The 27,860-nt window shown below is 42.4% G+C and overlaps 2 protein-coding genes, 1 long non-coding RNA gene and 1 pseudogene across 3 annotated transcripts; 2 read left to right on the top strand and 2 right to left on the bottom strand.

The window, feature by feature from the left end:
* Positions 1–151: 151 nt before the first annotated feature.
* panx2 (pannexin 2) lies at positions 152–11,586 on the bottom strand. Its single transcript, XM_061822189.1, has 6 exons — positions 11,471–11,586; positions 9,511–10,134; positions 6,915–8,029; positions 6,628–6,763; positions 5,813–5,998; positions 152–1,667 (listed from the first exon to the last, which is right to left on the bottom strand). Exons 2-6 carry the CDS (start codon positions 9,737–9,739, stop codon positions 1,348–1,350), a joined length of 1,986 nt encoding a protein of 661 aa, XP_061678173.1. The 5' UTR covers positions 9,740–10,134; positions 11,471–11,586; the 3' UTR covers positions 152–1,347.
* Positions 4,060–4,178, top strand: LOC133502804 (5S ribosomal RNA; annotated as a pseudogene).
* Positions 7,904–27,021, top strand: LOC133501966 (uncharacterized). The gene is made up of 3 exons (XR_009795324.1): positions 7,904–8,044; positions 21,645–21,756; positions 26,537–27,021. It is a non-coding gene; the product is annotated as an uncharacterized LOC133501966 (long non-coding RNA).
* Positions 15,483–26,424, bottom strand: mlc1 (modulator of VRAC current 1). Its single transcript, XM_061822190.1, is given in 13 exon segments — positions 15,483–17,563; positions 17,731–17,895; positions 18,009–18,131; positions 18,653–18,709; positions 20,449–20,522; positions 20,525–20,564; positions 20,640–20,711; positions 20,821–20,922; positions 21,013–21,114; positions 21,467–21,520; positions 21,643–21,732; positions 22,558–22,823; positions 25,910–26,424. Coding segments are annotated over 12 exon segments (1,209 nt in total). The 5' UTR covers positions 22,810–22,823; positions 25,910–26,424; the 3' UTR covers positions 15,483–17,485.
* Positions 27,022–27,860: the final 839 nt, after the last annotated feature.

Genomic DNA, 27,860 nt, shown 5'->3' with positions numbered 1-27,860 from the left:
CTCCACACAGGCGGGTCCGGGATTGAACCTGGGATAGGCTCCAGCACTCCCCCGCGACACTCGTGAGGATAAGCGGTGAAGAAAAAGGAAAATGGATTTTATATATATATATAAAATCCTGAACGAGAGAAACGTATATAATTTTGGGATTCAACGATGCAAAATTGTCCTATAATGTAATCAACTGAAAAAAAGACAAATTACATTATTTTTTCATAACCCAGTGTAATTGATGTCAGACTCGTGTTCTTGTGACATATGAGACTTTTTTACACTGTACTTGGTGTAAAGTGCTAATGTAGGCTTACTGGTACTTTGCTACACTAAAAATTACAAGTGTAACTCATTATTCTCTTCTCCTTGTTCTTGGTGATCTAGTGGAAATTAGCATAATAAGAAAAAGGTAGCATCACAGAAACTAACTATGACTTTCATTATCTTCACTGATTTGTGCCGGAAGTCAGCAAACAATTGTACCAGTGACCCAACAGCATTCAGCATCCAAATAATTCCTTCGAAATACACCTGCAAAACTCAAATTATATGGATGTGTTGCATCAGCAAATTTACAAAAGTTCCTCTAAGAATCTTTTGCTGTGCAATTGGATCTTTCGCTGTTGTTCACTACATCATGATCTATCAATGACGTGCAAATATACTAGTATCAAGTGCTCAATCGCAATCCTGATTTGTGAAGAATGTCCGTAACAAAGCCATGATACGTTTTACAGCGCAAACACTTTCACAAAGACATCATCATATACAGTGATTATCCATGTATACTGCATAACCTACTGTGACATGACGTGGTAAGCGCAAACATTATTGCCACATATATATTGTGATCTTTTGCATATAACTTGTGCAGATCGAAGACTGTATTGCATGAACTACCTGTCTACTTGGTTATTGTAATAAAGGGAGAAAGCGATATCATATGAATTTAACATTTTTTGAAAGACACTGCAGTCCTCTTTGCAGGTACTTTGTGTTTTAAGAAAGATCACTCACCCTTTTTCGCCATTCATCCGATCATTCTAACTTTTTCACCCCTGCTCTGTAGCACCCTGTTGAAATTGATCACTGCTGGTTTCATTGGTGGATGATGAATTGTACACTGTCATCCTGAGATATGAATGCGACATCGTTTCTTACAGTATTACTCTGCGCAACATCACCATGTTATACAAACTACTCTCAAGGTCAATTCAGAAGTACAGTTCTACCAGACTCAAATGAGCCAGCACAGAAAAGTGTGACTTAATGAGAGTAGACATGATTAACATAGTGGTCATGTGTGATGAGAAGAGTGTTGAAAAAACAAAATCCGTCAGAAATTCCCTTTCTTTAACATTCCCCCGCAACAATGAGTTCCCCGGGTCGCTCTGCCAGCCTGTCTCTACGGTTTTCCTCATCCTCTTCTTCCTCAAAAAGAGTATGATGAATACCCAGCAGCTGGTGTGTAGGAGCTCTGGTTAGTGTTGGTGGCTGAGACTGAAGATTCTCCTCCTGCGTGACGGGCTCTCTTGATGGAAAAGAGCATTTGGAACTGAGAGGATCCTCACTCGATGGTGGGTTGGGGCTACCACCGTTTACATATGTGCTGGTGGGTAAGGTCACCGTAGAAAAGGCAGTGGTGGTAGAATCTGGAGAGCAAACCTTAGTCTCTGGAAAACAAATCCAGTAACACAGTGAGCACAAATAAATGTGCTCAAATTAAAAAAAAATGTTGACCAGCAATTTATCATAGTAGAGTAGTAATGCATTTACTAGATTATCCATCAATTACCTCTGTTTTAGATACCAATTATGTAATGGTGGCAATCCTACATTGTCCAGTCACACCTGGCTTTGAACAGATGCAGCCACTTACCGCCACTATGTGGTTGAGAGTTGAGTGCACTAACTATCAGGCTGAAAGCCCGGTTCCACCAGTCTAGCAGTTCACACGCTATTTTAAGGATTCCGAGGAGTGAGGTTTGACTCGGTGCGAGTTGCCAGCTGTTACCTTTACTCTGGTCAGTGTCGAGAAGAAGCCAGAGCAGTGGGGTATCACATCAATCGAGGGAACAGGCCTTTATTTTTGTAGAAAAATAGCTGCCAATAGAGATTCTGGAATTTTGAGTCTTCTTAATCTCGTGGCCACACTTTTGTTAACCTAAAGTATATCTACAGGAGGAGGATAGAGCCCCATTTTGCCAGCAACAGACCTCGGGAGGTGTGGCAGGGTCTACAGAGCCTCACAATTAACACAAGTAAGTCTTTGGCAGAGGAGCTCAACAGCTTCTTTGCTTGCTTTGAATCACCCCAGCAACACTCAGTTGTTCCACCCGCGAACACACACGGGGTTCGAGGCTCCAGTGACTCTCCACTTACTAGAGGAACACGATGTGAGGCATATATTCCTGGCTGTGAATCCCAGGAAGGCCACTGGGCTGGACAGATTAGCACACAAGGTTCTCAGAGCATGTGCCTACCAGCTGTATAGCATCTTCTGCAAGATCTTCAACCTCTCACTGACTCAAGCAGTCATCCCACTTGCTTGAAATCTTCAACAATCATTCCCATCCCCCAAAAGAAACCCTTAACCAATCTTAACGACTACCATTCTGTTGCGCTCACACCTGTTATCATGAAGTGCTTTAAGAGATTGGTTCTCAAGCATATTATTACAGGCTGAGGTCATTCACAGGTATTTAGTCCGAGAAAGGCAGAGTAACAAAAATACATGGCAAAAGGCAAGGTCCAAAAACATGAAAAGGAAATTAGATAACTATCCATCCATCCATCCATCAATCCATCCATCCATCCATTTTCTTAGCCACTTATCCTCACAAAGGCCATGGGGAGTTCTGGAGCCTATCCCAGCTGTCAATGGGCAGGAGGCAGGGTACACCCTAGTTGCCACCCAATCACAGGGCACAATGAGACAAACCGCTGCTCTCATAATCACACCTAGGGGCAATTTAGCGTCTCCAATTAATGTTGCATGTTTTTGGGATGTGGGAGGAAACCGGAGTGCTCAGAGAAAACCCACACAGGCACAGGGAAAACATTTGAACTCCACACAGGCGGGGCCAGGATTGAACCCGGGACCTCAGAACTGTGAGGCCAATGCTTTCCAGCTGAGCCACCGTGCCGCCGATTGGATTACTAGGCAAAAAACAAGACTTATCTAGACTTGACTGTAGTGGGTCAGGAGCACTGGCCGAGACAGCTATCCATCCATCCATCCATCCATCCATCCATCCATCCATCCATCCATCCATCCATCCATTCATCCATCCATCCATCCATCCATCCATCCATCCTCTACCGCTTTCTATCGGGTTGCGGGGATGTTGCTTCAGCAAGAAAACCCAGACTTCCCTTTCCTCCGCCACTTCTTCCAGCTCTTCCAGAGGTATCCCGAGGCGTTCCCAGGCCAGTCGAGAGACATGGTGTCCTGAGTTGTCTGCAGGGTCTCTTTCCGGTGGGACATCCCCGGAACACCTCACCAGTAAGGCGTTCGGGAGGCATCTGGATCAGATGCCTCAGCCACCTCATCTGGCTCCTCTCAATGCGGCTCAACAGTGAGCCCCTCCCGGATGACCGAGCTTCTCACCCTATCTCTAAGGGAGAGGCCGGACACGCTACGGAGGAAACTCATTTCAGCTGCTTGTATTAGGGATCTTGTTCTTTTGGTCACGACCCAGAGCTTGTGCCCATAGGTAAGGTTGGAACGTAGATCGACTGGTAAATTGAGAGCTTCACCTTTTGATTTAGCTCCCTCTTCACCACAACGGACTCATATAAATTCTGCATCACTGCAGACGCTGCACCGATCCATCTGTCGATCTCCTGCTCTGTTCTTCCCCTAACAACAACCCAACCCAAGATATCGGTTAGACTTCATCACCAATGAAAGCTCATTCCCTTGACAACGAGGCAAATACACACCAAGCAGCTTGTATACTCACGCAGAGTAATGCAGTCTCAAACAACGAACTGGCAGCTAGCAATACAACACACAAGGCTTAAATACATGGCATAATTAGCGACAATGAGGTGCAGGTTAGGGCTTACGGCCATACTACCCTGAGAAAGCCTGATCTCGTCAGATCTCGGAAGGTCAGCGTTTTTGGCCCTGGTTAGTACTTGGATGGGAGACCACCTGGGAATACCAGGTGCTGTAAGCTTCTGTCGCCGAGTGAATGCAGAGGGGTTGCGTCAGGAAGGGCATCTGCCAAACAAATATGCATTCATCTAAGATGACACACTATGGCGACCCCTAACGGGACAAGCCGAAAGGAAAAGAAGAAGAAGAAGGAGGCGTAGGTGAGGAGTTGCTGCTGGAGGCAGCCGCGCATAGGGCAGGGGCTGGTCACGCCCCTGACAACCAGTTCCCTTTACCGGCTGAATAGATCAACAGAGGATGGCATCGCCATAGCTCTACATGCTGTGTTAACCCACTTCGAACAACTGCAGAACTATGTTAGGATACCATTTGTGGATTGCAGCTCCTTTAACAGAATCATATCAGACACTCTGATGACTAAATTAGACATCCTGGGCCTTCCTCCTCTCACATCCTCCTGGATCAAAGACTTTTTGACCACCAGACTGCAGACTTTGGAATTTGGCTCCCACTTTTCCTCCCCACACACTGAGCACTGTCTCAACATAGTGCAACGTGCTGAGCCCCCTCCTGTACTGTCTCTGCCTTTGACTGCATTTCAGTCTACAATAATAACTTAATTGTCAAGTTCGCTAATGACATGACAGTGATCGGGCTGATCTCGGAGAGAGATGAGAAAGCCTACAGAGAGGACGTCCAGACGGTCAAAACCTGGTGCTCAGACAACAATCTTATATTGAACACTAAAAAAACAAAGATCATTGTGGACTTCAGGAGGAACAGAAATCTTCAATCTTCTTTAACGGCAAGTATGTGGAGAGAGTAGACAGATTCAGATTCCTGGGATTCCTGATCTCTAGGACCTCTCCTGGACAGACAACATCTCAGCGGTCATCAAGAAGGTTCAACACCATGTCCACTTCCTGAGAGTCCTCTGGAAAAAAAAACTTAGACACAAATGTGCGCCTGGCCTTCTACCGCTCATCCATCGAGAGCCTGCTGACATACTATGCCTCCATCTGGTACGGGAGCTGCACGGAGGCAGACAGAGCAAGTCTTCAAAGGACAATCAAAGCAGCACAGAAGATCATTGGCTGACCTCTCCCCTCCATGGCAGACATTTATTACTCTCGGTGCCGCAGCAGAGCTCTGAACATTATTAAGGACATTCCCCCAGTTTTTAACTGTTTTAGCTCCTGCCATCTGGAAGGCGGTGCAAATCCACAGAAGCAACAGACTGAGAGCCACCACCACCCTGAACTCTCATTTTTCCTCTAGCCATGCTATTAATTGTTAAAGCATGCTAATTTCTACCTTATGCAATATATTTCATGCATTCCCTTTAAAAAAATATATTTTATTTATTTATTTATTTACTTTGCTATGATGTATGCACTGATAAGGAGAGGTTCTCCTATTACGTTGTACAGTAGTATAACTGATATAGTGCCCCAACTCTTTTCTAATATAAGGTATAAGTACCAGAACAAAGGATTTAACCAAACCTGATTCCTTGGTGATGGAAATCAGGATTAATAGCCTTCTAATTGTGCTAGTTTTTACAAACAACAGTTGGCCAAGCCCCTCATCATAGTGTGTGTTTAAGGGTCTTAATTTTCACAACCAAAGATTTTTGCTACTCATTCTGTTGTGTCCTGTGCTCTTATATGAAAAAAGTGACCTGAAGATGCTTACCTGTAATTGCACTAGAAACATGAACAATCGTGTGTGTGCCTTCAAGGTATACAGTATCCATGTTGTGCTCTGAGGGTAGTGGGTCTGTGGTTGTGATCTCCACCTTTGGTTTCCGAATGGTCAGCATGTAAGGGTGCACATCCAGAGAAAAGTTGCGAGTGTGCTTTTTCTCCATCCCACTCAAATCTGCAACATGAAGACAGATAAGATCTTAGAGATGTTCCACTCACAGAGATGGCATTTCAATGATATTTCTCTCTCTCTTCTCCTGAGAAACCCAGCAGTATTATTTATCTCTTGAAATGGGAACTCAATCTTGTAGGGGTATGCACAGAGAAAGGGAACCTCATCATTCAATGACAGACCAGCAGGTTATAGGACAGGATCTGGTGTCAACTATATACAAATCAGATGCTTAATTTAGATGAAAATATCTATCAATCCATTTTCTATCGCACTTGTGCTCTCTAGGAACACAGATGAGGCTTGCTGGTTTGGGCGAGAGGCGGAGTACACCCTAGACAGGTCACCAGTCAATCATATGGCACATATAGACAAACAACCATTGACTCCTCTGGACGATTAAGAGTATTTAACACATGTAATGCCCAAGTTTTTGGAATGTGGGTGGAAGCTGGAGTATCCTAGAGCACCTTCGCAAGCAAAAGGAGAAGATCCTGACTCCACACAGGATTGCCCAAGCTGAGAATCAAACCCATACACTTGCAACTGTGAGGCAGGCTTTCTAACCACTACTTACTGTGCTGCCTTAGATGAAAAAATCAACATGAACATTTTGAATAAAGCTTAAATACCTTTTGTTGCAGGATACTGTGTGCTCTTGGTATCAAGAAGTGGGGCGATAAAGCTGTCTGCGACCGTCTTTCGTCTGAGTGGTTTGGGTTTTTCGGGCTTGGTGTTGTTTTCCAAACGTGTCAGCGTAAGAGGTTCCTTCACAGAAGAAAAAAAACATTATTAACAACTTACTGTATAGCAATGTTTAAAGCAATATTCATTTTGTTTTATGAAATTATAGTTGAAACACAATTTGTGAACTCCTTTTAAGTTTCTCAAGGTTATTAAGAGATATTTTCCCACTTACTTTCAAAGACTGTGGAAGAGGATTGGAGGTTGGGATCCATTTAATCTTCTTGCGGGGTCGTTTGATCACCAGCGGTTCCGTGGGCATCTCTCCCACACGAAGATCAGAGGGATCCATGTTTGGGTCTATTGTTTGAATTCCGGAGTCCCTTACAGTGGGTGTGGCATCATGGTTGGACTGTGCAAGTGCAGCCAGAAGCTGCCGGACCACATTATCATACATGAGGTCGCTCTCATTGGTGATGAAGTCTAACCGATTGAGGGACTTGATGTGGTCTCTGTTCTCATTACAAAACATGGCCAGGATGTTGATGTCACAGAATTGAGACTTCTGCCAACGACGTCGTGTCTTGATACCTACTTTGTGCAACTTGTCAAATACAAAGTTGGACTTTCGCACCACAAATAAATGCAATAAATTAAGCAGGATAATAAGGTTCATGGTGCAGAGCAGAGCAATATCAACTGCTGCCATGATTCGTTGCAGCTGCACAGCAGGCAATTTACAGTTGACCCGAAGCTTAAGCTCTGAATAACTGCTAATGTCCGGGAGCTCCCCAAGAGCACAGGTAAATTCATTCTGCCTTTGTCGGGCATAGTAGGCGCTCAGGTAGGAAATAGGGATGGAGCTGAGGCAGATAATGGCCAGGTGCCGTGCTAAGTAAATCTTTGCCAAAAAGTTACTTTGGCCTCGTCTTTCTAAATATTTCTCAAAGAGGTTTTGCTCAGGACTCTTTTCTTTCTCTGCATTCTCTATTATCTCTCTCCTCTCCCGCTCAGTGATACCAGGGCCTTTGGATTGAATCTGCTTCTCGATCTTTGGAGCACGCCCCTCTGCAGCTCTATGATAGCAGTTATCAATCTCTTGAAGCAGGAAATTGAGCTCTGACGTCAGCCGAGTAGAGGCAAGAAACTCCCAGCCCAGAGCAGGGATGTACATTATACCAGCGAAGGCCAGAAGGGCATAAGGTAAAAACTTGTGCTCAAATAGTGAAGGCCAGAGGTGAGACTCCACACCAGGTGCAGCATCACGCAGCTCTGTCCAGCAGTAGCCTCTTGCATACAGTGCCTGGTCTCGGGTGAAGTTGTGGGGTGTGTAACAGTATATGGACTCCTCTGAGGATGGAAGAAGTAAGCACAATTTAAAAATTGCTTTCAATAAATTAGATTTACTGTATGTCTACTTATACTCCATGTTTCTATATACTTAGTATACCACCTATCATTGACAGTCATTGCTAAACTAGAGTCTATCCCAGCTGACTTTGGCCGAGACCTTGGACTGGTCACTAACCAGCCACAGTATTTTTACTATGTGTAATTGAAATATGTGAAGAGTCTTAATTTCTTCACTGATGTCATCACTCCAGTGAGCAAAATTTGCAGTTCTTGTTCTCTTAATGCATGTAAGAATGTTCCCATCATATTTGAACTTTTTTTTTCAATACATTGTCAAAATGCATGTGCACATGACGTGAGGATTATTTAGTATGTCGAGTGAACATATGCCAAGAAAGAGCCTAAATTTACCTTAAAACCTTAAATTTTTGGTCCATCCATTGATACATCCATCTATCAACTACAATACCAGCCATCCATTTTCTATAGAAAACTACTACTAACTACTGTCCGGTGGCACATAAACAAAATGTGCCGAGTGATAATAAGGTGTCCCATTCAATTGACCTGAAAATCATTATTTATAACTAATGTAGATATGTTTCCTTTATCTATGCGTATGACGTATAGTGACAGGCAGATCGGTTAAATATTAGTATATCAGTATGTCATCTTTTTTTCAACTTAAACACCCCGTATTTTGAATAGTTCGACCTCCAAAGAGTGATTGCCTGACATTGGCTTAGTATAAAATTGTCAATTTAATTTAAAAAAAAAAAAAAAAACAAAACACCATGGTTTTGTCATAGAAGTGCCCCGAAAAGGCTTCTGACAGGTACATACTTGTTTGAACCATTTTTTTTTTTATCCACTTGTCCATATTTGGCTCAGAGCGCCCCCTTTCACCTGATTAGTTGCCTCCATGTAGAAGACACACTTGTGAGAGTACTTGTTTGCTACATCTGTCTTAGAAGACGTTTCATTTCTCATTAGAGCAGGCTTTATCAGTTCATGCAACAAGGCTTAGTTCATAAAGAACTAGCCAGAGTCATTTAAAAAATATATATATATATTCATTCTTCAAATTGGATGCACACACCAAATCACGAATAGTATCATTTTTTTGAGGAATGCAAAACAGAAGGCCTTGCAGCTAAACCAGTGTCTTTCAGCAAGGTTTGTTGGGTGGAAACTTCCTTATTATTATTCCATTCATGTGCAAAATGGACATGGGCCTGCTTTACAGCCAAAGGAGCCAGTGCTTTTTGTGTTATTTGTTCTAAGCAGAATCGCTGAGTTTCTTTGGAATTGAGAGAAGGACACCATTGCACGTGGAAGATGGGCAGTGTCATAAGGGAATAAACTATATTTGCTTGTTGAAGATAAACAAATGTAGTGGATAAGTTCTTTTCAGAATCAGTACTTTGTTACAAAGTTTACCTGAAATTTGTAGATACTGTACTTGATGACATACTCACCTGCGAAGTTTCTGGTGAAGACAAGGGTGACCAGCAGGATGGGGATGATAACCGTCCCTATTGTAACAACACGATCAAAGGGCAGCTCCAATTTGAGCTGCACCATCAGACTGGCCAACGCGCCCCCCCTTTCATCTTGAGATGAGCCTGGTAGGATGAGCTCCTTCAGCTTCTCACCAGCTAGTAGAGCTGTAGCCATGTCTAAGTTTTGGTCTAGAATGTTCTGCATCAGGGAAAAAAATGACACACACTAGCACCCCGTCTGATCAAGGGGGCAACTACCCACTTGCAGGTTAACCTAAAAAACAGCCCGATGCACACCAAGAGAACAGTTTGCGGGCAACTTGAGTCTCTGTCGCCATTGGTGGAAAATGATCTACTCCCCTTGTGTGGTTCTTCCCTTATCTTAAATTTAATTCTACTGTTTCTCAAAGACGTTTTAAGTTTTAAACACCGATCTAGAGAACACTATTTTCTCTGCGTTTTCAGTTTGCATCTCTTCATTTTGTTGCAGCCCTATAACCCTTGCTTAAGTTCACACTCTATGTGAGTGTGGCCTTAGTTTGGGATGTGTCCTTGAGATCCTGAGGGAGTTGGTAAATTGATGCCTTCTTCATCACCTTCCTGAAAGACAACAAGAAAATGGAACAGGCATGGGCTTTTCGTGTGAGTGTCAAATTACAGAAAAAAAAAAGACCTAACATCTCGCCAACATGTCCTTTTTAAGTCCATCTACAGGACTTATTGGTTTTATCAAATGTCCTTTTAATGCATCCATTTGGCAAAGGATAGCTGGATCATTCTCTGACCAAGGCAGCCAAAGAATATGCTTTCTGTAAAAGCAGTAAATAATATGGAAAGGAAAATAAACCAAAAAAATAACACCAATTAGCACATAGTTGTGCATTATGTCTAATATTTTCAACTCAATATTTTAGACAGACTTTGCTTCCATGGATGTCTGTTGGTCAAGCACTCTGTGAAACAACATTGGAGGTGAATTTAAGGATTCGGGATGACTTGACATTTTCTGTGCATGTGCATTCATGCATACATGATGCTCGTGCATTTATGAAACTGCTGCAGACTCTCTTGAAGGTTGTGTGAATGTCCTTTGTCTTCTTTCCTCCCCTCTCACATTCCACCTTTTTTTTTTGCAAAATAAGCACATATTTGAAGTCATTCCCATTTGTTTATGCAGGGATGGAAAGTGCCTTTAATGGCTCAGAGATGAGAAACCTGGGACTCTTCCCTGCATAGTGCTGTGGGACATCCCCTTTCCCAACATAACTTTGTCTAGGCCAGCCAAGTAATAATTTATTGTTTTGACTGAAAGGGGCAGCATGACATTTTCAGCGCTTGTGTCTCAGAGCCATTTGGCCATGCTTAAGTCTAGTCTGAGTGTGATGGAATATGTCCCACAGTTGGATGACACTTCACATGTTCAGACAGGGAAATCCCTATTTTTTTTTCAGATAGATTACCACCCCGCTTGATGTTCACTACTCCACTCAAAAACAAAAAACTTTCATTCAAAAGAGTGACGACGATGAACAGAGAGTGATGAACTTTAGATCCACATGGCAATGACACTTTTCCTCATAGACTCACACAACACAACGGCCATGTGGATACAAACCCATGTAAAGAAATTCTGACATTTATTTGGGAAAGGATCATGATGCGCTATTCGCTGATAATAGGAATAGGATGCAGCTCACTAGGTGTCAGGTCCAAAAGATATGCACATTTGCACGCGGATGCAAAACATGAAAGTGCATAAATTTTGTGCGTGTGCGTGTGTGCTCTCTTCCCTGGTGTGTGCACGAGAGGAGCTACTCCCGCGCGCTCTCTTAAAATGCCCAACACATGACGCTACATTAACACATCGTATCCAACGTGGCTAATGAATAAAAATGCGTACATATCAGGGAAACGCGAATAGATCAAATTCACCTACCTTGTCTGGGTGCATCTTGTGGCAAGCTAAGAGTTAATAATCTGCAGTGCGGGCGAGCAGTTTACAGCATGTAGCCGCGCACACCGGTTTGTTCCGCCTTTGCCCCCCTCCCCAAGACACCTCCCTCCCCTCTCCTCTCCTCCATCTCCTCGTCTCATCACATATTACCATGATGTAGCTCATCACACAACACGTTGGCGGGGCTAACTGGGCTGGCAAGAAAGTGAATTGTAAGGGGTGTTGCCAGGAATGCTGATCTTGTGGACTCCCTCTAATTTCTAATTGTGGTTGTCCATATTTCCATAAGTATTACAGTTTTGCGCATTCGTTGTGATTTTTTCCTTTACGACCAGTGCCTATGCACACATGACATTTTCTTTCATAGCTGGAGGCAGCTCCATCCTTCCACTAGTTTTCTGGTGTCTATTGTCTATCAGTTATCACTTTGTACATATTGTCTTTCATGTTTTCAGGCATTCTCCTTACCATTAAAAAAATTATATAGCCTTGTCTGATCAGTGTATAACAACAAAACCGTATTAAAAAAAATACATCTTGAGAAATGTAACAATGCCCAGTTTCAAGCTGTATTATAGTTTATTTTTGTGGCATTAGCATAAAAAGGTTGGTCTTCAATGCAAGTGTGTAACAATAAAGTAGCTTGAAAGTAACACACTTAAGTACAATAAATGTCACCACACAATGTTATATCCAATCATTTTCTCCAATGGATCATAAATGATTGCGTATGTCCTGTTCAAAAACATAATGGATGCCTGAAGCCCGCGCAAACAATACCTGAGCCCAACCTGTGAATTATTCCTCACTTTTATTTTAAAACAATATATTTTCGTTCGTTTTTTCCCCCCTGTGGTGATAGCGCAAACGTTAGAATTGACAATAAATATATAAATAAGTGGGTAGACAAACAAATAAATAAATGAATAAATAAAATAAACCTCGCACAAATCGATTGAGAAGTGAACCACTATGCCCATGCATTGCCTTTGAAGAAACCATCGACCTTTCCAACATGGCCGTCACGTAGGCACGCTAGTTGCTCGGGTTCGTAGCGCGCTGGGTTATAATTTTCACATCTGTGGTCAGCACTGCTACATACATTTCCCAGCGATGTTCATGCTAATCACCTAGCTGTAAAAGACTTGTGGTAAAACCCGGAAGAATCTACAAAATGACACGTGACCACAAGGCGACGCTTCAATTGCCCTTCTGGAATTGCTCTATGTTATGTGCACGCAAGGTTTGTCAGGTTCTCTGGAGCGATTAGTTAATAAGCTAATGGGGTGCGTGTTCATTCGTGGGGTTTTATTTTATTTCTAGTAACTAATCAAAATGAGACGCCTGTCAGTGTATAGTTTGCATTAAAACATGGGTGTTATAGTAACTGTCAATTGTAAAAATGATAAAATACAACATGGTCATTGTTTGACTGTCATTTCAGTCAAAGGTGTGCATCCATCCATCTTCTATCGCTTATACAAAGGCGGGTCACTAGGGTAGCAGCTTCAGCAGGGACGGCCAGACTTCCCTCTCGCCTACCACTTCATCCAGCTCTTCAGGGGGGATTCTGAGGCGTTCCCAGGCCAGCCGAGAAATGTAGACTCTCCAGCGTGTCCTGAGTCGTCCACGGGGTCTCCTTGCAGTGGGGTATGCCCCAGCCACCTCATCTGGTTCCTCTCAATGCGGAGGAGCAGTGAGCCCCTCCCGGATAACCAAGCTTCTCACCCTATCTCTAAGGGAGAGTTCGGACGCCCTGCGGAGGAAACTCACTTCGGCCGCTTGTCTCGGGGATCTTGTTCTTTTGCCCGTGACCCACAGCTCGTGACCACAGGGGAGGTTAGGAACATAGATTGACCGGTAAAATGAGAGGTTCACCTTTTGACTTAGATCCTTCTTTACCACAAAAGACCGGTACAAAGACAGCATTACTGCAGACGTTGCAGTGATCTTCCGATCTCACGGTCGATTTGTCCCTCAGTCGTGAACAAGACCCGAGGATACTTGAAATCCTCCACTTTGGGCAGGAACTCATCCTCGACCTGGAGAGGGCATGTCACCCTTATCCGACTGAGAACCATGGTCTCAGATTTGGAGGTGCTGATTTTCACACCAGCTCCTTCACTTTCAGCTGCGAACCGCTGCAGTGAGAGTTGGAGATCACGGCCTGATTAAGCTAACTGAAACACATCATCAGCAAAAAGCAGGCATGCAATACTCAGGCCACCGAACCGCAACCCTTCTGCGCCTCGGCTGCACCTAGAAATTATGTTCACAAAAGTTATGATATGCCCGTACCGTAGGCAACTCCAGAGTGGAACACAGTCCCACCCCTCTCAAGAGGACTGGTACCAAAGCCCAAGCGGTGTGTGGAGGTGAGCACGACTATATCTAGTCGGAACTTCTCGACCTCACACACCTCGGGCTCTTTCCCTGCCAAAGAAGTGACATTCCACGTCCCAAGAGGCAGCTTCTGGAGCCAGGGATTGGTTTGGGAAGGTTCCTCCCTTCGGCCATTGCCCAGCTTACACTGCACCTGACCCCTATGGCCCCTTCCACAGGTGGTGAGCCTACGGGAAGGTGGACCTACGTTACCTGTTGGGGCTGTGCCCGGAACGGGCCCCATGGGTGAAGGCCTGGCCACCAGGTGCTTGTCTTTGTGCATCACCTCAAAGTTTGGCTCCAGAGGGGGCCCCGGCGAACTCCGTCTGGGAGCTCAATCCATTAGTTTTACTCATCATAGTGGTTTATGGAGCCGTGCTTTGTCTGGTCCCTCACCAAGGACCTTTTTTTTTTTTTTACAGTTGGTGACCATACTAGGGACGTGATACCCCAGACATCTTATCTCCTATGATCATTGGGTCACACAAACCCCTCCACCACGATAAGGTGACGGCTCGTGGAATGGGTACAAAAGATACATTCTCAAATTTGTCATTACAGTTCACTTCAGTTAAATAATTCCGTATTACAAACTGTCCTGTTTGTAATCCTTTTATTGCTTTATTGGATCAGAATTGTACTATTTAGTTCACATGACTATCAGATCAGAGACTCCTGGACCCGACTAAATAAAAATGATGGGTATATATTACAGTGTGGTCTATCACGCAAACAATTTTATGAACAACTTATTTCTTCTTTAATAAGAAACCTGAGTCAGCAGTGACGAAACATCACTCCAAACCACTTTAGCCTTGCTCCACAATGTAACATTCTTTTCAGCACTTAAACTTCAATGGATTGACTGGCCAAGGAGAAACAAACATATTTTCTAATTTGGTGCTTATCTATTATGTTTAGAGTATTTCTTTTTAAATAATCAAAATAGCCGCATCCATCCACTAATTTTCTCTCGTCGACCACTATTACTATGTACATATTGTCTTATAACTTTTCAAGCATCCTCGTCACCATTCTAATTTTTATAGCTTTCTATCATCAGTATAACAAGAGAGTAGTTTTTTTCACAGGTCATCTATAGTGGTTCATGTTGGTTTCTATTGGTACGAGAGAAACACCTGTTGAATGCTAATCATAATCACACTGCACTGTTGATGGGTCCAGGCTGTAGTTTAAAAGTTAGGTGTGGTTCTAGGCCAACCAGAATAGGTCTAGGCTCAAATCTAAGATGATTATGTAAGATAACCATGGTGGTCATAATAAATAGTATCACAAAAATGTATTTTGGCAACATGTATTGATGACATCAATGTCATGATAAATTCATCATCACCAACTAAAATGAATTATTATTATAAAAGATGATGATGTGATATTCTTCTGTAAAACTGGCATTTTTTCTTTACAGCAACCGGTCTAACTTCCATATTCTGAGCTGTGTAAGCAAATCATAAAACAAAATATTCTAGTACACACATACTTTACGGTCATACTTGGAGATTTCCTGTTAATTTATTTGTTGTGTATATGTAATCACAATGAAACAATTTATAGTAGGCTGTAGAAAACATTCTACCATGTATTGGAGAAATAAAACTCAGTAGACTTTATTTAAAGGTCTAGAAAACTAAGAAAGTACACTAACAATAGTGATACTGTGCTTTAGACAATGCCCTAAAAGTGCAACTATGGTATGCAATAACACCTTCACTGTCATAATAACCCCGCTGTTGCAGTCAATTATATGTCCCGTAGTGGACAACAAACAAAAATCAAAATCTTTTACAGATGGAATACTGTAGAAGGCGGCACAGTGGAGCAGCTGTAAAGCATTGGCCCCACAGTTCTGACGACTCCGGTTTCCTCCCACATCCCAAAAACATGCAAATTAATTGAAAACTCTAAATTGCCCCTAGGTGTGATTGAGAGTGCGACTGTTTGTCTCTATGTGCCCTGCGATTGGCTGGCAACCAGTTCAGGGTGTACCCTGCCTCCTGCCCATTGACAGCTGGGATAGCCTTCAGCACTCCCGCAACCCTTGTGAGGATAAGCGGCTAAGAAAATGGATGGATGGATGGATGGATACTGTAGAACAAGGACCTAATCCAACTTGGTCAACAAATATAAAAAGTATTGGCTGCCTTCTCAAGATCTTATATATTTGCATAGTTTCCCCACATGAATGTTTAAGACCATCGAACAAATGTAAATATACAAACATAATGAATATATTATAAATATAATCCAAGTGAACTTCAGATGATGATTTTTAATGGTGATTAAATTTATTAAGGGAAAAGAAACTATTCAAAGTTACCAGGACCTGTGTGAAAAAGTAATGGCCCCCTGGTTGGGCCATCCTCACCAGCCACAAATGAAGTCAAACCAGACAAAGCATGGCTGTGAGACTCTTATGATGATAGACTTAAATGGATAGAGGTCTCCACTGCCCAGACGAGGGTCACCAGGGCCCCCCTCTGGAGTCAGGCTTTGAGGTGAGACTCGAAGATGAGCGCCTGGTGGCCGGGCCTACACCCATGGGGCCCAGCTGGACACATCCTAATATGGTAACGTCGGTTTCCCTTCTCATGGCCTCACCACCTGTGGGAGGGTCAGGTGCATTGCGAATTGGGCAGTGGCCGAAGGCTGGGAGTTTGGCAATCCGATCCCCGGCTACAGAAGATGCCTACTCGGGATGTGGAACGTCACCTCTCTGGCATGGAAGAAGCCTGAGCTTGTATGTAAGGTTGAGAAATTGCAAATAGATGTAGTTGGGCTCACCTCCACACACGGTTTGGGCTCAGTTATCAATCCACCAGTGTGAGAGGCAGTGTGGGTATACTTATTGCCCCATGCCTATACGTTGGGATTCACTCCGGTGGACGAGAGGGGACGGGTCCTGGCTGTGGTTTGTGCCTGTGCACCAAAGAGAAGTTCAGGGTAACCACCCCTTTTAGAGTCCTGAGCGGGAGTGCTGGAGAGCGCTCCCTGCTGTATTCGTCTGATATTTACATTTTAGAGCATCAGCCTCACATTTCTGAGAACCGGGGTCCAACTACAGGCACCCCCTGTGTGGAGTTTGCATGTTCTCCCTGTGCCTGCGTGGGTTTCTCTGGGCATTCCAGTTTCCTCCCACATCCCAAAAACATGCATTAATTGGAGACTCTATATTGCCCCTAGGTGTGAATGTGAGTGCGAGTGGTTGTTTTTCCTCTATGTGCCCTGTGATTGGCTGACAACCAGTTCAGGGTGTACCCGCCTCCTGCCCGAAGAGAGCACGGATAGGCTTCAGCACTCCCATGACCCTTGAGAGGATAAGTAGCTCAGATAATGGATGAATGGGTTTACATTTGTCTGATGATCTCAACATTAAAGTAGGGGAAATTATGCCAAAATATAAGAATCTGAGAAGAGGGCCACCAGTTTTTCATAGCACTGTATTCACTCTATGGTTCTCAGTGTATTAATATACTTACAATATTAAATATGTTTTCAAAGTTGTGATCATATGTATTGTGTTTTTCATTATTTTCTTTTTTTTTGTTCTGATACAATGATTCTGAGTCCATCATACTTCATTCATTAATTTTATATTCATTGCGTGATTTGCACCATCATGGCCTTTCGGGTTCTTTCTTTGCTGAAGTTCTGCAGCACTCCGTTGGATGGTTGCTGGGAGAGTGAAGATAAAGAGTGTATTGTGTGAAGACACATGCACTAGTATTTCAAGCACATATATTGGGTGTGAATTAACTCTGCATTTGATCTAATATTAGAAGCAGAATTGACAGACATTAAAAAAATGTATTGTGTTTGGACATCTTGTGCTCAATGTATACCCCACAGTGCTGGTTGGAGGTTCCCATGTTGTCGTCACACTGCTGTGTTGCCCTCGAGCGTAGCTGACTCTTATAGGAGGCACAGTGCACCACGGTGGCGGAATTTAAAATTGCCTGCACCAGCAGTAACACCAGCAGGATCAGCAGCAAGATGTCGTAGGATTGCTGTAAAATGCCCAGCCACTTCAAATTAAGCGATCCTATTCCTAATTGCTGCTTTTTTCAGAATTTATGCTTCTAAAGTGGTCAGAGATTTATAATATTTGTGTCCAATGTACCTTTGCTATAGGCACATCATGCAGAAATATGTCAATTAAGCTGATCACACTGCAAGAGAGGAAGCCAGAAGCAGAAAAGAGGAGAGGAGACGTCACACTGCTAATGGCGATCAGAACCTCTACCTGAATGACACCAGAGAGAGAGCAAAACTTGAAGAAAGAGTCTATTCATGACTCAAGCCACAAAGTGGTTGGTCCCTGTCAACTTCCTTATTATAAAAAACACTTGGTGGCGTGTGCACCATAGGAGTCCAAAGTGAAACGTCATAGCCACTCTAAGAGCCAATAAATGTCATTGAACTAACAAGACGAATTACAAGTAGAAGTTAGGCTGTTTAAAAAAAATAGTAGGCTGTGTGTTCTTTCTATTCCATTGCTGTTCTCTCACAGAAAGGGCAATCACTTTTCAGCCAATCAACACCCTGCAGTGTTTCAAGCTCGACCCTTTAAATTCTGACTGTAGTTTTGTATCAAAATAGAAGGATGCAAAATGATGTGTCAGCGGAATCAATTATTTTTGGTACCATTTTAGCACAGCCAATTATGTACTATATCAAATTGCACTCAGTGGCAGAATGTTTTCCCCAAATAGCTTTAAAATGCATTAAACACCATTAAGATCTACAATATTACATTGTACTCACCAGGCATTTGTTCGGGTATTCTGACACAACATGACTCGCGATAGCGCTTGGAAAACACTGTAAACAAGAACAGATTATATTCATTTGGTACAAAAAGTGACAAGGGGGGAGACTCAGACATATTCTAAACTACAGCAGTTTTCTCTGTTTTGTTGTAGTTCTTGTAAGGCAATATAACTATGGGATCTTATCCTGGGCTATTTTCTCTGATCGCCAACCAATCCTCTCCCACATTTTCAGGGGATACCATCACAAACTGTATCTGTGCAAGAAATTGGATGATCAATTGTCATTGCATAAATTGATAACTGAGGAAATTATTTGTATCAAAATGCTTTAGTTAAATCACTGTATGATCATATTGTCATAAAATTATTGTTTTTTTTAACAGTATATGAGATCAAATATATTTCTGCAAGAAAGGCAGAGTTGGCGGCATGTTCTACCCGTTTTCTTTGGGTACTCCAGTTTCCTCCCACAACACAAAACCATCTATGGTGGGTTATTTGAAAACTCCAAATTGCCCGTAGATGTGAATGTTAGTACGGATGGTTGTTTGAGTTTAAGTGCCCTGTGATTGGCTGGTGACCGGTTCAGGGTGTACCGTGCCTCTTGCCCAAAGACAGCTGGGATGGGCTCCAGCACGCCCCCAACCCCAGTGAAAGAAGCAACATGGAAATGGCCAGAATGCTAAGTTATGTACTTTCATCGTCATTCCAGTGGTGTTAAAGTTTTTGTTTGCACATTAGGGACACAATTTCTGTTTTTGGTTTAATTTCTGATTTAAAAAAAACACAATTCAAATGAGTTTCTTCTCATGTTTTGAGATTGTTTGGTGAAAGCTGTAGCTGGCCTAGTCCTAGTGTGGACTGAAAGAGTGGCAATAATGAGGAAATGAAATGCACATATTTTGAGGGTACTAGCTGGTCCGCAACATATTGAAAAACTAGAAACTTCTGTCGTTCAATTTTGGAACAATGAAGTTAGTTCAAATTTTTGAATTATCAACTGAATAAATTCATTTTTGGAACTGTGAACTGAACTTTGAACTAGTTCGGGTAGAAAAAGCTTTCCCAACAGTGGTGGTCAATCGTCTTGCAGCTGTGTTGGGGATTTATGGTCGAATACTGATCTGCGGCCCAAATTCAGAAGGAAGGTGATCAAGTATGTCAGAGTTTCTGTGGGCATTCAGGGTGCCCTCATTAAACTGAAGACCAAATGAGTTCATCATGGTCTCATCAGACCGCATCTGTCCTTTGTCTGTTTGTCTATTTAAAATGGTTTGCAGACTTTCTTGTGCTTCATCATGTAGCAGCTGTTTCAGAATGTTAACGTCCTTCTGTTACTCTCGGGAGGACCCCAAATCTAGCACACCTTCTCGCCGTTTATACTGGAGACTTTGTAGCACTAATAACATGAAACCGTGGAGGAGAAATAGCTATTTGGGTCCAATGTGGACATTTTCGCAATTGAGTGTACTCAGTTTTGTTGCCAGTTATTTTGAGGGAACAGTAAATGTCACTATGGTACAAGATGTACGCTGACAGCTTTACAGCATAGCAAAGTATTATTTTGTCAGTCTAAAGAAACGACATAATTGAATATTTACAAAAACGTGAGGGCTCTACTTAATTGATGATGTATACATGAACTATTGGTGGTCAAAGGATTGATCAGCGTCAGTGTCCTATGGGTCGTAATTTAAAATTGTTAAATCCCCCACTATTTACAGTATCACTTAACATAATAAGCATTAGTTTGTACCAGATTTCTCATAAAAAGTGAGCAGAGCTTACAGCCACAAGGATCCAGAAAAATGTAACAGACAAGTACGGGCTGGGCAGCAAGGCGTCCATGTTGAGCGCAATGATCCTCCAAACACAGCAGAGATTCCTACGATGACTTCTATCACCTGTCACAGGTGGCTTTCAGTCACAGAGAGGCACAAAGCCTGAACCGAGTGTCAGCATGATTGACTATGACTCACTGAGTAAGCTTTGAGAAGACGGGTGGGGAACACTGCAGGAGTTGTAACCAAAGGTCGTTGGCTTGTGTCACTCTGGAGGAAGGAGTCAGAGTAGTCAGAAGTGTGTGATCTTTATGGAGTGTAACATCAAAAGGAACACACACACATGCACACACACACACACACACACACACACACACACCCTTCTGTGGCGGCAGCAATCCTCTCCAGAGCGAGCTGACAGGATGACAGTGGTAGCCGTCAACACCTCTAGCAAAATCATCAAGATGAGGTTAAAGTTGATCTAGGGCGTGGGATACAAAACAAAAGAGGAAATAAGAGAAAATTGGAAGAAATATATGGAATGCAACGAAAGTCTGAAAAAGATTTTTACATTAACAGCTGAAGGGTTGAGGACCAGTTTACATCCAAACCAAACCAGGCAGGTGGTCGTCACTGCAAACGTGGACACATAGACCACTTGGAAATCTGACACCTTGACAAAATGAGAAAACATACCATGAGACAGTGGTTCCCATCACGGCACATTAATGTTCACCAAGAGCTTATTGTACTTCAGAAAATGTGTATTTATGAATAAAGCGTCTTTGTTCATCTATGTACACACTGAATATTGAAGCAGAACAATTAAGTACTACCTGTGTCTCTACCTGTTGCCATTCATAGAAAAGTGTCTGCATTCAACTAAGAGGCTCACATTTTCATACTGTGAACATTTTTGAGTAAACTGTGACCATGCCAGTTATTTACATGCCTATATTGGCTTAATAAATGTTGAGAAAATGAAGTATTTTATTCTCATCTATTTGTCCATGTTCATAACTTACTGCAACATGTCTGTTCTTAGCAATAGCAAAGCTGGCAATTGCTGCTGGTATGCCCTGTTAAGAAATAATACAAACACAATTATATATTCATGTGCATATCTTTTCCAATTAAATCTCAATCGTATTGCAGTGAAAATCAGTTAGAAGTATGGAAATAAGAATGTGATTTGATTTACAGATCCCGCAGCACAGCGCAGGTAGTCCATGGCAACAGGAAAGAGATTTCCGAGGTACAAAGAGAATCCAGAAGTGATGAGAAGACTGCCCTGCGGTCACATTCACATATTCAGGTAGGGATATGCATGAAAAAAGAAAAATAAATGACAATTGCATTGTCACAAGATGTTTGATTTAATATTCATATTATGTACTTTGGCTACATTTTTTCAACATTTTTTTCGTGCTTATATTATGTCTAAATCTCCACAGTGGGTTTATAAGCATTTATATTCTAACAAAAAAACTCCACTGGACATTGCACCCCAAATCAAAACTGACTGTGGATTTTTCACCCTGGACCTCAACCAACTTGGGTTCTGTTCTTCACCATCTTTCCCCAAATCCTTGGACCTTAAACCCTGTATGGAAAGCACACTTTCATCAAATTTTCATGCTAGGTGGGCAACAGTCCAGTCCTTTTTCTCCTTGTCCGGGTTGAGATATTTTCTACGTTGGCGTAGACAAGAAGTGGCTTGACCTGAGGAACCCGACAGTTGTAGCCCATCGGCCGAATGCATTGGAATGTAGTCATTTTTGATTAAAAAAAAAAAACAAAAAAACAAAGAAATACTTGAAATGGTCTAAATTTTTGGCATTTAATCTATAATCTACAAAATTTGTATTTTTTGAATGGAATTATGAAAATGAATCGATGGCACAGTAGCAGACCTGTAAACCGTTGGCCACACAGTTCTGAGGACCAAGGTTCAATCCTGACCCTGCCTGTGTGGAGTTTGCATGTTCTTGTTGTTACCATCACACCCACATTTTCATGATCAGGGTTCTCTCTCATTAAAAGATATCACGCTACCCTTTTAAACTGAGTGTATGATAGTCTATAGAGTAGAATTGTATCCGATGCTTCCTCTTACCCCTATGAGGACACTGTAGACCCAGGCCCTGTAGTTGAAGCAGGGGTGCTTCAGAGACTCCGGCTGGGCCAGCTGCAAGTCACTGGCCCTCACGTCCACAGTGTAGCTGTCCCGTTCGGACACATCCTCCTCCCCCCTGTCCACTCTCCTCTCCACTCCTCTGCTACCTCGTCTTCCCAGAGTGCCTCTTTCTAGAGTGGACATGGGGCTGTAGGTGAACTCCTCTCTTGCTGAAACCTCTTCACGCTGCATCACTACAACTTCTGCTAGATAAGGCAAATAAACATTTTACAAGTTAGCAAATTGGTGTGTATCTGTGAAATGAGCAGGACAATTACTGGATGCGCATTGCCCATGTAAAATAAGGCTATTCACTGGCAAATTGCTCATTCTGCAGTTGCTATTGACCTTTTCCTCATGACATCACATGTACAAACCCAATTCCCATTAAATTGGGATGTTGTGTTAAACATAAAAACAGAATACAATGATTTCAAAATCCTGTTCAATCTATATTTAATTGAATACACTACAAAGACAGCTTTATTGGAATGTGTTACATCCATGAATTTCCAAGTTAATTATTATTAGCGGAAAATAAAGTCTATCCGTTTGAACATTAAATGTCTTGTCTTTGTACCCAAAGACAACCTAACCAAACATTGTAGTTTACAAAATTTTAGAAAATGCTGTCCACAAAGCTGAAAAAATTTTGGCTCACAGTCTGTCCCTGTAGATGTAGCTACTTTGCCAATGGGCAGTTTTGTGACCTCCCTTATTCAACTATTTTAGGTATCCACTCAATTTATCCTCCTCACCCACAGGCTCTGCTGGATTAATTTTGATAGTATAGAAGGAAATTGAAAAAAATAATAATTTTTGCTGTACATACTGTATATCTGAGGGCCTAACCCTGTAAGTGAACATGCTTTTACCATGGTTTTTAATCAGGTCAGCAGTGGTCACTCTCGTTCTATCACCCAGAGCTACTCCGGCACCTTTTGTTTGTAAACTTTATAAAAGGATCTATTGACATTTGATTTAAGCTTCCATAAGAATGGTTTATCACACTTTAAGTACTTGGGAACTGTTGATTTACGGAATGACTCTGTCCATACAATCCAGAATGTACAGAATGTTGCCATTCTGCAGGATCATTGGACACCAAAGGTGCCTTTCATCCCTACGTTGACTTTCAGGCGATGTGCACAACTGAATCTAAATATGTTCATAAAGGTTTAGTTGAGCAATCATTAGTTTCTGTCTACAGAATTTGGATTCAATGTGGAGAAGGATTCTACACAGATGTGCACTGATAAAATAAGTCCTTTTGAAGGTGATGTGACGCCGCAAGGCGGTGTCTCCATCACTGAAAAACAAACCTTTGCATCGTTCAAGACAATCTGTATTTAGAGAGATCACATTCTGAAACCTGTGGCAATCATATACCTCCCCCATTCAAGGACAGAATGCCTCAAAGATTGCAACGCTTGACTCCACAAAGCTCTGTGTTGTCTATCACCAGTCGTGACCTCAAACCGATTCACTCAACCCACCTTAGGTGAGGTCATGTTCAAAAACCACGAAGACCACTGAGTGGAATGCCATGATGCAGCAGTCTGTATATGGTCCATCCACATTGTTAAGTGAATACAGCATATAATGTTGTAACACTTGAGAGCAGTCTTGGTCTCAAAACCACATTTTGAAAGTCTTAGTCTTGTAGATTCCCAAACCACTTGGTCTTGTCTCGCCCTCAGACTTGTCAGACTCAAGAGCCGAGTCGAGACCAGCACTGATCTGTTTTTCTTCAACTTCCTTAATCTGATATTACAGAGAAGCACTTGGCACATGTAATGATGACAATATTGGTTGTGCTGCAGGTGATGGATAACTCCAAGGTCGTCTTGGTCGTGTCTCAGTAAAGGCTCGTCTTGGTCTTGACTCGGTCTCAACTCTTGGTCTCAGTGACTTCTGGTTTATGTCATACTACGGCCATAAAATATGTATGACAACGGCAAGCACATGAGGAGAAATGCCAGTAGTCCTATTGGTGGACCTAGAAGTGCACTGTTGGAGAATTGTCAATGATATGTTACACTACGGCAGCACAGTGGATGACTGGTTAGGATATCGGCCTCACAGTAATGAAGGTGGGGTTCAAATCACAGGCTCTCCTGTATGGAGTTTGCATGTTCTCCCGTGCCTGTGTGGGTTCTCTCTTGGTACTCCAGTTTCCTCCCACATCCCAAAAACATACATTCATTGAAGACTCTGAATTGCCTGTAAGTGTGAATGTGAGTGCCATTGGTTGTTTGTTTTGTATGTGCCCTGCAATTGGCCGGTGACCACTTTATGGTGTACCCTGCCTTTCGCTCGAAAAGGATAGGCAGGATAGGCTCCAGCATGCCTGTGACCCTAGTGAGGATAAGCGGAAGGGAAGATGATTGAATAAATAAATGTTACAGTACTTGGAAGATTTTAAAAAAAATCCAACATGCTCGACTTTACATTTTGGCGTCATTGCTGGGAAAAATTGTTCCCCGTGGATTATGTCCTACTACAAGACACTTTGTCGTTCCTGACAAAATCTTTTAGGCCCAATCAGGGAAATTGCATGTGATAGCTAATCAGGCCAATATCAGGGCTAAAACCCTGTAGTCTGATCTAGGCATTAGTCTTGGGTGGTATGGTCTTGAGCACAACACTAAGAATACAAACATTTAAGAACTTGAAATTGCCAATGAGTTTCTTCGTTATTAATTATAATTCTGCAATCACAATCCAAACAAATGTCAACAGGAGAACAAGCAGTTTGGCGTAAGGAATGAACATTTGGTACATTTAATATGGATGCAAGCACATACTCACTTGTGCTACTGTACCTTCCAAAAAAGGAACCACTTAAAGGGAAATTAACTGGCTTGACGATTCTTTTGTTGTGTTTAGTAAGATTAAAAATCTAAATTTCATCTCAAAATTGAAAGAATTGACTGCTGAAAATAATGTTTACAAGATCACAGGGTCTGTCATATTTTCAAGTTGCTCTCAGCAAATACTCATATTTACACCAAAGAGGAATTCAATGTACCATGCAAAAGATTAAGGTCATCATTAGTTTTCTTTTAGCTGTATGCCATGACGATCACGTCCCTCTATTAGAATTAATTTCAGAAACACAAAAGGAATAGAATCCAATGACAATGAACACCTGGATCTGTTTTTCAAAGTCAGAATCAAAGGAAACAAAAACAAAGCCAGAGGTGGCCAAAGACTAATCCAGCGTTGAAGAAAAAGAGTCAATAATTTAGGATTGCAAAATAAAAGATGTGGATTAAGAGAGATCACTCACCTCCAACTGTGTACACCGTTGAATAATTCCAAATGTTGCCCAACAAATTTAAACTGAATATAAAATCACCAAGTACATGGTCGCTGGCTTCGACTTTGGTCTGCAGCTCCTTTCATACTCCATAGCTCCCTTTCGCAGTCCACTTCCCCTCCTCTTTGCTCTCATTCTCCGAAACGCACACAAAGTTTTCAAAGTGTGGACCTAAAACACATGGCTGTTGTCTGCCAGCCAAGTTTTTGTTCCAAAGAGAGAGCGCCTGTGCATGACAACAAGGGCGGTATGAGGGGGCTCGCGCTGGGGGCAGAGTTACGAGGGCAAACATCCTTTTAATTCTGTCATTTACTCCCCATGAACCTCACACTGAAAAGATTTGTCTGTTAAGAAGCAAGAACGCACCAACCCACAAAGTTACATATAAAGTTCAGGAAAATTGTAACACAGCGAGTGTGATACTCCTTATGTGATGACGACAGTAGATGCTTTTGCATGTCATCATCTTGAGTATGTATGTGGCTGTTGTCCAATACATGCAACTCGGGATTCAATGCAGGCTTTAACGCAGCATTGTCTGTTGGTGCTGTAACCATAGCAACATCTTAACAATGGCCTTCACCCTTTCCCTTGCAGTTTCTGGGCCAGACGCACTCACTGCAAATGCCAAACATGAGTGGAAGTGGAGAAAGTACCATCATGTCATCATGTGGCTCAATCAGGAATATTATACTTCGTCAGGAGATGAGATGCTTGCTTTTATTTTGGTGGCCTTTCATTCACAGCATCAGTTGCCTGACCACACACATGCGATTAATTTTCAAGAGGGGCCGGTAGAGAACAAAAACAGGCCTGTCCTTTCTGTGTGCCACTTGATTCTTCCCTACTCCATCACTTCTCTTAACAGGTCTACGTCTCCTTTTGTGAACTGGCTTGTGAGAACACAAGACAGTCCATCAATTGATGATGCAGAAATGAGGTCATGACACCTTTGATTGAGCAAGGAGTAGTCGTAGCTGAGATGGGAGGAGAAACTGATTAGGCATGATTCAATAGGATGGGTTTTCAATATATTATTTTGGCTTTTCCAAAAACAAAAGACATACAGTGAAGAATATAAGTATTTGAACACCATGCTGTATTGCAATTTCTCCCACTGAGAAATCATGGAGGGGTCTGAAATTTTCATCATAGGTGCATGTCCACTGTGAGAGAGATAATCTAAAAAGAAAAATCCAGAAATCACAATGTACGATTTTTTAATGATTTCTTTGTATGTTACAGCTATAAATAAGTATTTGAACACCTGAGAAAACCAATGTTAATATTTGGTACAGTAGGCTTTGTTTGCAATTATAGAGGTCAAACGTTTCCTGTAGTTGTTCACCAGGTTTGCACACACTGGAGGAGGGATTTTGGCCCACTCCTCCACACTGATCTTCTTTAGATCAGACAGGTTTCTGGGCTGTCGCTGAGAAACATGGAGTTGCAGCTCCCTCCAAAGATTTTCTATTCGGTTTAGATCTGGAGACTGAGACACTCCTTGGTTTCCCTGGCTGTGTGCTTCGGGGCATTGTCATCTTGAAAGACCCAGCCACGACCCATCTTCAATGCTCTGACTGGGGGAAAGAGGTTGTTCCCCAAAATCTCACAATACATGGCCGCGGTCATCCTCTCTTCAATACAGTGCAGTCGTCCTTTCCCATGTGCAGAAAAACACCCCCAAAGCATGATGCTACCAACTCCATGCTTCACAGTAGGGATGGTGTTCTTGAGATGGAACTCATCATTTGTCTTCCTCCAAACACGGTTAGTAGAATTATGACCAAAAAGTTCAATTTCGGTGTCATCTGGCCACAAACCTCTCCAATGATTCCTCTGTATCATCCAAATTGGCAAACTTAGGACGGGCCTTGACATGTGGTGGTTTAAGCAGGGAACCTTCCGTGCCATGCATGAT

The sequence above is a fragment of the Syngnathoides biaculeatus genome, chromosome 6, assembly GCF_019802595.1.
Source record: "Syngnathoides biaculeatus isolate LvHL_M chromosome 6, ASM1980259v1, whole genome shotgun sequence".
In the NCBI taxonomy this organism is placed as follows: domain Eukaryota; kingdom Metazoa; phylum Chordata; class Actinopteri; order Syngnathiformes; family Syngnathidae; genus Syngnathoides; species Syngnathoides biaculeatus.
The sequence above is the reverse complement of the archived record's forward strand: the minus strand, read 5'-3'. Positions and strand labels throughout refer to the sequence as shown.